The sequence below is a fragment of the Periophthalmus magnuspinnatus genome, chromosome 9, assembly GCF_009829125.3.
Source record: "Periophthalmus magnuspinnatus isolate fPerMag1 chromosome 9, fPerMag1.2.pri, whole genome shotgun sequence".
Classification (NCBI taxonomy): domain Eukaryota; kingdom Metazoa; phylum Chordata; class Actinopteri; order Gobiiformes; family Gobiidae; genus Periophthalmus; species Periophthalmus magnuspinnatus.
Genome location: NC_047134.1, coordinates 7,999,081 through 8,009,381, shown reverse-complemented (window position 1 = coordinate 8,009,381; position 10,301 = coordinate 7,999,081). Strand labels below are relative to the sequence as shown.

The following is a 10,301-nucleotide window of genomic DNA, read 5'->3' as shown; positions in this document are numbered from 1 at the left end:
GTGTTGCCACTCAGCCACTGTGCTGCCTACACACAAAAACAAAACAACAGGAAAAATCAGACAAAACAAGAAAAATTGGCCAGGCAAGGAGGAGGAAGACCAGGCGAGGAGGAGGAGAGCTGGGCGAGGAGGATGAGAGCCAGGCGAGGAGGAAGGCCAGGCGAGGAGGAGGAGAGGGTCCAGCTGTCATCGGGGCATCTGAAAGAGTTACACTCCACAAGGGGAGTGGGACAGGGGACAACATGTGAATAGAGTTTCTCGAAAGCAGACTGGGCTTTTGGGGTCCAGCAGAACTATTTGGAGGGAGAGATGAGTTTAGTAAGGGGAGCCACGGCTCAGCTAAAGTCTCTGATAAAGCATCAGTAAAAGTTAGCAAACCCAGTAAACCGTTGTAACTGTTTCCTCTTGTTGGGTGTTGGCCACTCAGCTCCTGCCTTAATCTTCTCCAGGTCGGCTTTAATCTCCTCGCAGCCCACAATGAACCCCAGAAAACTGACCTTATCTGTGTGGAACTCACACTTCTCCGCTTTCACATAGAATATGTTCTCTAGTAGTCTCTGGAGGACCTGTTGCATGTGGTGCTGGTGTTCCCGTAGGGACTTAGAAAAAATCAGAATGTTGTCCAAATACACAAACACAAAACAACTGAGAAAGTCCCGTAGCACATCATTGATGGGAGTTTGGAAGACAGCTAGAGCATTGGTCAATCCGAAAGGCATAACCAGGTAACTGTCCTAGAGGAGTTTTGAAGGTCTTGCATTCATCCCCTTCTCTTATGCGCACCAGGTGATATGCGTTCGTTTCTAAGGTCAAGCTTAGTAAAGATGGTGGCCCCGTGGAGTGTTGTGAAAGCGGAATCAATAAGTGGCAATGGATATTTGTTTTTAACGGTGATATTGTTGAGGCCCCTAAAGTCGAGTGTAACCCATGTCAAATAATGTCCCACTTCCGAGGAGTTGGTTGTGGCGGGACAATTTCCTTTATTAGCGGTGACGTCAGACGCCAAGATCTGTCTCATGCTGCTCCTGCTGTGGCTGATTGTGGCTGATTGTAGCTGATTGTAGCTGATTGTAGCTGTTTCTCTCAGCAATTTCATTGAAGAAAATACAAAAAAACTACATTTCAATCGACAGATACTTACCGCTATCACTATCCGCTCAACGGTAAGCAAATCCATTGATTTTTCATAAAGTTACGCATGTTTTGCGGAGCTGCGGATCCCCTTTTAACATGCGGTAGCATGTAGGATAATGCGGTCGGCGTGACCAAGAACGGTCTTTTTTGGTTTAATTTCTACTTTATTTACATTAATGCCCTAAGCCGAACCTTTTGCCATAAAGGCTAGTGTTAATTTATTACTTTATTTTGATTCAATTTGATCCGGTTCGATGATTTTGGTAACTTTTTGAACTCTGAGTTAATATAGCCATGATGTTTTGAATGGAACCTTCTTATGTGATGCGCAGCATTAGAAGCTCCATGTTCTCTTTTTTTAATGAATTAGGCTGAGATGCAATAACATTTGATTTATTAATGAAATTTGAAAGTGCACTTTACTTGACTTTACCTGACTTGACTTTACTTGACTTTACCTGACCTGATTTGACTTGACTTTATCTGACTTTACTTTGCTTTGCTTTTAAAATCAAAGCTAGTTTATTGGAATTATTTGTTATTGATAAGTTAATTTTGATGTAACAAGGATTATTTGGTTATATATATATACTGCATGTATGGCATGTATTTATCCTTGTTTGTTGTATTTATTCACACACACTGGCTCCCTACCGTACATACATCTGGTCAACACTGCAGTCAGGTCCTAATTAGCCCCTAGTTGCGTTACACGAGTGTAAAGTAATGTTTTATCCTTTTTGGTGATGAAGAAAAATCCAGCAGCCAAGGGTGAAGAGGATGGGTGGATAATACCAGTGGCAAGGGAATGTCGAATATATTGTTCCATAGTCTCCTGTTACAGCTTGAGAGATTATAGAGGCAACTGGAGGGCCAGGGGGCACCAGGCAGGAGGTCGATAGCGCAGTCGTATGGCCTGTGGGGAGGAAGAGACAGCGCCCAACTTTTACAAAAAAACGTTCCATAGGTCATGATATTCAGGCACGGAGGAGTCCGGCTTGTCTGGAGGGCAACTGGAGTACAAGTTGGCACCCCCTGCTGGAGACAGAGCAGATTGTAGGCAGTTCGCATGGCAAAAGGGACTCCACTCCGACACCGTCCCCCTAGCCCAGTTAATTGGGGTTGTGAGTTACCAGCCAGGGGTGCCCCTGCCTTCCACAATACAGGCACTCACCGGCATGGCGGCATCGCAGGCGCTCTTCTGCAGTCAGGTGCGCTCGACCCAGCTGCATTGGCTCCTCTGGGAGTGTCACTGGTGGAAGGTGGCTCATGGGGAGGGGTGGGCAGAACTTGATACTGTAATCTGCCATGGAACTGGATCCCTAAACTAGGTTTAATAAGCAAAGAGAGGTGTCAGCTTGATAGTGCAGGTGATCAAAAAGTAGTTTAAACTCCCACAAAACCATCAAAAGTCACATGGTCTAACACAGTGTTAGAAAATTTAGCCTCTGCCCACTGGACTACTCTCCTCCTCAATAATCCATATGTACTGTATCTTCGCAGCATCTGATGTAAAACAGGCTGGACATTGTTGAAACATGGAGGAGCATTGAAAAAGGAAGCCCTGACAGAAGCTGGAATGACCTGAGTATAGGTCCGGATCGGTGCCTCTCAATTCCAAAGCGTGTGGCGCAGTGGTTGTCCCAGAGACAACAGCAGTGGCGGCGGGAGCTGAAGGTGGGAGAGTGAGCAGAGCGGAGACTTGGTTGGAAAGCTGGGTAACTTGCCGAGTCAAAGTGTGGTTACATTCAAGCAGTGTCCGGATAGTTTGTTCGTGTTGCCCGATGATGACTTGCCCGGTGTAGCGTTTGATCCAGCCCCGAGTGTGATTGGTCCATGTTGGCCAGATCATTCTGGCAGGGAGACCAAAGATACAGAACTTGGGAACAGTTTAACAATGTTTATTTACAGATTGAAATGTGCAAATGAAGGTAGATGGATCAGGCAGTTGAGAGCGGGATTGTTTGTAGTAGTCCTTGGGCCGACTGTGGGTAGCAGAGTCAGAGACAAGTGACCTGGATTGGGTGTAAGCTTCGTACTGGTTGTGGAGAGCTGGATTGGAGGCAGAGGAACTGAGCAGGTCCAGGGAGCAGGATCTGATGAGGAGCAAAAAACATCCAACTTAGAGGTAGGTAGGTGACAAATGCAAAACATGAGATTGAGCCAAGCAGAGCTGTACCAAAGTGGATACACGGACAATCTGGCACTGAGTGTCAGGTCCTGGGTCCCTTTGTCCCCCCCCAGGTGCAGCTTGATTAATGAGATGGGTTGCAGATGTGCATGGGAGGAGCCAGAATTTCTGCCCAGCTCCAGGCTCTGACACAGAAGGGAGAATCAGAATCAGAAGACTTTTATTGCCATAGTCTGTGAACACAGTTCACAAACTAGGAACTTGCTTCGGTGAAAAGTGCAACATAAACACACTAAATAAATACAAATACAAATAAGGGCATGCACAAAGTTTAAAAGATATGCTTAAAAAATCAAATGAAATACTTAAAGGGAGAAAATATATACAACAGCAGCATCAGAACAACAGTGCAAACATGGCTTATTAAAGTGACCGGTAATATAAAGTGTCCAGTTTAGTGCAGATATTATAAAGTGTTCATGAGACAAACAGCAGAGGGGAAGAAACTGTTCTTATGGCAAGAGGTTCTGGTCCCAATGGACCGTAGCCTCCTGCCAGAGCGAAGTGGCTCAAATAGTCCATGTCCAGGGTGAGAAGTGTCAGCTGCTATACGGCCTGCTCGCCCCCGAGTCCTGGAGACGTACAGGTCCTGTATAGATGGAAGGTTGCAGCCAATCACCTTCTCAGCAGAGCGCACAATGCGCTGCAGTCTCTGTCTAGAGGGGGAAAACAGCACAAAAAGGGGGAAAACAGCACAAAAAAGGCAAGACAGATAGGACAAATCTTGACATCCTCATTTGTAAAGTGTTTAACATGTTGTCACTAACCTCCACTCGTAGCTCTCTGTCCAGTGGATCATCTGTCAGGATTTATAGATGTTAGCGCCACTTGGCAAAAACCTCATAGGAATAACATTACAGCAGAAATGGTCACACAGTCTGTCCCTCTGACCGGAAGTCGATTGCCATGATATGTCTCAACAATAGTCCATATGCATAGATGGGCATAGCTATACCACTAGCTGCTGCGTTCCAAATAGGAAGTGAGCATGGGTGCAGTTCGACTCCATCGACTCCGGCTCCAAATCACTTAATAAAAAATGGTAAAATGGTATGTAACTGCTGCTGCCAGACTCATCATTCTGACCATAAAATGTTCATATTAACCCACTCTATATGATCATGGTGTTATTTTTATTTCAGAATATCTTTCATAAATTAAAATATAAACATATATAACAGACCGATCATGTGCCTTCTTTCCCCGAGATCACGCTAATAGGACCTATTAGGACCAACAGGTTTGATTGACAGCGTTGGAAAGGAGCAAGTACTTCAATAATCTCACTCCTGATTGCCTTATTGATTGGTATGACACATGTGTTTATAATTCCAAATAAGGAACTCAGCTCCAAACTAGCCACTATAGCTGCTAGGCTTGATTGGCTTAATTTGACTGGAGCCGATAGCTATGGGTGATGTCACACTCCCTCAGTCCACTTCTATATACAGTCTATGGTCTCAATTGCCCTAACGTGTCCTGATCTTCCCAACGTGTGCCAATTGCCCCTGAACACAGATAAAGGTTTAGCATGTTTTCCTTCAAACTAATATATTATAAAGTCAGCACTTTGTGACAAAAAAAGAAACCGCTGCACACTGAATCTAATAAGTATTTTGTGAATAATAACAATGTATCAAAAGGTTTTGTGAGAGTTACAAACTAGTTAGACAAATTCAAATAGATACTTTCTTCTTTCCCGGTTTGAAAATCTTGTACCCCAAAAGTTACTGTTCATTGGGTTACACTTAGTGAATTATTATAAATGCTATATGTCCAGCATCTTCATAAATAAAAACCCTTTCAAAGAGGGCCACCTGAGAGTGCATGTGCTACTGCCTGTCTTCCCCCTGGACTACTACAGAGCATGAGCTGAATATGTGTGAATGTGTGTGTGTGAGAGAGAGAGAGAGAGAAGGAGAGAGAGAGGCAGCACTAAAGGGCAGACTGAAAGCTGCACTGGCCTGTCTGTTGTGTACCTTCCTTTGAGCCTCTCGTCTAAGTGATTCTATTATATATTTATACAGAGTCAGTTTTAGATAAAGCCTCCGCAGCAGGCCCCTGAGGTAGACTTAAAGACGTATTAAGTACACATGAGAAATAAGTCTTTCAGATGTCAATGAACCTGGATAAGGGACTCCTGTTCTTTATAGGGGTGTAACAAAATCTGAACACTAGCATATTAAAACATAATTAATATTTATTGAACAATTGGGTTTGTGCACATCAGCCCCCAGCAATCTCACTATTGGCATCACTACTTCTTTATTTTAATTAAATGTATCTCAACGGGGATCTTGCTGAGTCTTGCTAAAATTCATAAAGATATGGCAATAAAGAAGGAACATATATTAAAAAAGGTGTGTCCAAGTATTTGACTGGTAGTGTGCATACAACCAGATAGCCTTTATTTTATTTTATTTGAATATGTTGTTTATTTCATATTTTACACTTTTAATAAAAACTTAGCACTAGATTTGAGACACAGTGAGCAAACTAGCTTGTTGCTGTGCACAGAGCCTATTCTGAGGACAATCAGGTCATATTGTCTAATTTCTTATTATTTAGAAAAGGTGTTTATTCGTTCATTTGGCTTTTTAGCTGATACTGCAATAAAATTATTTATTTTAAAATACACAATCAAATAACAACATTCATTTTGTAATAAATACACAATAAATGTTGTACAATAAACTTTTGTAAGCAAGAGTTGAAGAGAAGAGGCATGAGGCTAGAGTTCTAATGCAAGAGTTTGTGGACCCAGCACCAGGAGACATGAACCTTTAACGCATTATGATAGTGTTGTCCATTCTAGTTGTCTAGTACATTCCAGTGTAGCTTTGGTTTTGTTGTAGGGAGTATAATACCTCTGATGTCATAGACAAAGATAACAATAACTGAGCTGGCAGTGAGTGCCCTAGGTACAGCACAGAAAATGAATTTGTCCAACAGTAAATATTCCAAATTCCCAATATACTTACATCTTTAGATGAATGGCCTTTCTATAACTTTAAAGAACCATTATGTAACTTTCCTGGTGGAGGGTTAACTGCCAGCTTGTCTTTGTAGAATGTCATTGATTTGCCTGGAATGTTCCATAGCATGGTATTAAAAACAAGCAGGTGGAGCAACCAGGTTCGACATACAAGTCATATCTCTGGAGAGGCAAGCCCACTGACAGTATGAATTCATGTTTTTGTGGGTTTTCTTTATTTAGTTTGAATAAAATCAAATGTAATACTATCCTTTGGAACATTCCAGGCAGTGCACCTTTTTTACATGTTACCGTATGTTCCTTTGCAGCATATGAATAGGCCTGTAAAGCAGATCTACTGTTTGACAGAGATAGCCTCTGCAATGTGCTAATAGGTAGTGCCTTGGTAGCAGCAACACTGTCACTCTCCTCCAGCTTTCACATTTATCACAGAATGTCCTAAGGCACTCCAGACTCTTACACATCTGCATCATCTGCTCTGGTGGTTTCCTGGTGCAGAAATGATGCCGCGCTGGGCTCAAGGCTATGAGAAAGACAAACAAGGCTGTCGTCTTAAACTTTGGCAAAAATATGGGTAGCTTTGGAGAATGTGAAAGTCTTTCTACTGTCTTACGTAAACCGTATCAGCCGTAAGACTGGAGCTCACATTCTTCAGCTTCCTGTAAGCATGATGTATAATCATGTTTTTTGCTTTCTACTATGTTATAACATTGTTCCCACCTCAAAAACATGCCTCAAGAGATTTTAGATATCAACCATGCATGTATCCATCAGTATTTTAGTGCTCTCTCCCGGACCCTAGATGCAAGAGTCTGTCCAATACTTAGCCCACAAGTCTACATTGCCCATGCTCCCACATGACAATTCTCCAAAAGCATGATACAAAACTGTACACAACTTCACACATGTGATGTGCAGTAGTTGCATTAGTGAAATGCATGAGGATTGTCCTGCAGTGTAGTGTTGTGATTGGGGAGTGACTTAGCACAGAGAGCAAAGGGAGGGGAGACTCAGAGCATCAAAAATAAAAGTGAAACTTATAACATTTTCAAAGCAATAAAAGGTAAAATGTTGATCTAAATATGTTACATGTTAGCAGTTTATACCCCATATAAGAAAAATACCCCCCTCATTAACCACAAGTTACACAGAACATTGGACAAGAGAGAACACAGACTCAGATAAAAACATGAAAAAAACATAAAATCAACCTGATCTTGTGATTAACACTGCATTTCTAACTGATATGACTTATATGTTGAGCTGTTAAGGCTACTCTAGCTTTAGTCAAACTTTGCAACAAATCTGGAATTACTAAACGTGTTTTTGAGAATTGCTGAGGTGGGCCATATGATTTAAAGTATAATTCATCTTTGAAGATTTTATTTACTAAGAAAACATGCCCTGCCCTTGGCCCTGGGCCATGCCTGCAGTATGGACGAACAACTCGGTTGATCCCTCCCATATTACCTATTGCTATTTTGTAACATTGTTCTGCCAAATTTGTTCTGATCATTCTTTATTCCTTTACAGCTAACTGGAACATTCTGACTTAAGCTTGTAAAGGAGAGATGTTTTGGTCATGTTATGGTCCAATGGCGCTGAGTAGCTCCTATAGCCCCCCTCTCTGCTTTGGTAGCCCCCTCCTCTCCCTCTCTCCTGCATTTATCTCCTTGCATGGTTTTGGCATGGATGTGCTTTTCCCAGCGCTGGGCCTTATAGCCAGAGGAGGGGGAACCAAGGGGGGTCTTTTCAAGTGGCGAGTGATGGACGCTTTATTAAAAGAGGCAGGGTCTTTAGAAAAACCCCAATCCCGGTGTCTGGCCCATTGTCACGGGGTGGTGGCTGGGACCCCTCCTCCTTCTGCTTTGTCACTGTAAGTCACCAAACATACACATGTGTTGGGTTTCCATGCTTTTTGAGGACATTACGTTGATGAACATTGACTGACCCTTACGTTAATCATAGTCTCTATTTACTTAACCTTAACCTAGGTTACCTGCGGGTAATATCCTAAATGTAACTTTTTTGAGCATTTAAACATACATAGTTATTGGTCTCTTTCCAAAAACATACCTGGAGTTTACAGTATTTACATGTTAGGGTGAGCTCATACTAGGCCAGTCAAACTGTGGGTGAACAGGCGGATTAGCCAATCAGAGAAATCTGTTCATGTCAAAACAAACATGCTGGTGTATGAATAAAAAAGGAAAGCTAAATAACAGAAAGGACTGAGAAACAGCGCAGACATCTGCACAATCAACGATAAAAGTGCCAAACTTTTATTTAACTCAGGTAAAAGAAGCTGTAGATTTTGTTCTGAATGATACAAGAATCTTCAAGTGGAAATCTCTTCCACCTTTGAGAGATATCTGATATAAATTAGAGACTGTGGTTGGACTATCCCATGTTACAGCAGAGGTTTGTCCAGCTCTATGGTTTGATCCAGATCTTTCTAGATTCAAACAGAATGTAGAAGGGGCTGGCTGCTCAGGCAAAGAGCGCTCCACAATGAAGCCTGAGCATGGCACAGTTCAAAAAGACTGGTGTGAGTTCGTTCTTACTAATCCTGTTTCATGAAGTTATCTCAACTATCTGTTATTAACACATTTTTAGCCATACTGAAATTTACTCCCCTAACATTCACATGGGAATAAGTTAGCATTTACTTGTACTATGTACATTGCTACATACACGTAGCAATACCTTGAACATTTTTCAGTGGCAAACAACTCTCCATTTAGGATATATGTATTTGCACCATAGCCATGTTGTTTTAGCCATGCCAAAACACTTGCCTAAGACAGAGAGCTAATCCAAGCATTCAGATGGAAAATGTGTTACGTAGCAGCATTCGTCGGCTTCTAATGCACTTTTAGCAGTATTTTTTTACAAAAGTATTTTTTTCAATTATCACTTTACTCAAAACTATCAGAAACATAACCACCATAACAACATTTAAATGAGCCTTCTAGTAGCTGCATAGATTCCCCTGTATAGTGGAGAGGAGGGCCTGGCTCCGCCCCCTGCTTAAAAAGCCCAGGGCCAAAGCGTAGGCACTTGAGTGTGGGACCTTGCTTGTTTGGGGCCACCGCCAAATGTGTTTCTTTAGATATGGCAGCATTCCTCCAGAGATAACCCTCCCGGCCCACCACACCCGGGCCCTGCACCGTCCCCGCCCTGACACCCCCCTCCACCCTCCAGCTCATCAGACCCAGTGTGCTCTGCCTGCAGCCCCTCGAGGGGGCACTTCATTGGGACTCAGCAAAGGACCCACAGCTCTGGAGCTCAGAGTAGGGACCAGGCATGCCAGTCAGGAGCGCCCCAACACGAGTGAGTACTGCATCAGTGCCTCCTCTCTCTGTCTCTCTCCTCTGCTCTGCACCGGAACAGTTTCTTACATAGTCTTGTTGTGTTGTTGCTTTAAATGCTGTCTTGGGCTTGAATACACTGTAAAGTTAAAAGTTTCTTGAACTCAGAATGTGGATTGAATACAACTGAATACTTTTGAGTTTATTTACTACATTGATAGAACTTGACATATTTCAGGGTATTTCTAACTACTAATGGAAGTTAACAAATCCAGTCAGAAACTGGTCAAAATCTTTCAAATGCATCAGCTTTTTTTTGAGTGTACATTCTCCCTCCTTTTTCTGTGTCTGCTATGTGGTTAGTTGTGTTGGTAATTTACTATTGCATTTTGGTATTACTATGTGCTTGTGAAAACATAATAATAATAATAATAATAATAATAATAATAATAATAATAATAATAATAATAACAATAGCAATAACAATAATAATAATAATAATAATAATAATAATAATAATAATAATAATAATAATAATAATAATAATAATAATAATAATAATAATAATAATAATAAATAGATTATGAACAGTATTTGGTAGCTGCTGTGTTTTTTCTATTTTACTGTGTAACATAAGGTATTACACCTACCTGCTACTCTACCTTCCATT

General features: G+C 41.8%; 1 protein-coding gene across 2 annotated transcripts in view; it reads left to right on the top strand.

Moving 5' to 3' along the window:
• The first annotated feature begins 9,569 nt into the window (after positions 1-9,569).
• Positions 9,570-10,301, top strand: part of LOC117375635 (ankyrin-1) — a 41,111-nt gene continuing 40,379 nt past the window's right edge. For both annotated transcript variants that reach the window (XM_055224463.1, XM_033971936.2), the window contains exon 1: positions 9,570-9,653. In XM_055224463.1, the coding sequence (XP_055080438.1) occupies positions 9,627-9,653 (27 nt within the window). In that variant the 5' untranslated portion in view covers positions 9,570-9,626. The remainder of the gene's footprint in view (positions 9,654-10,301) is intronic.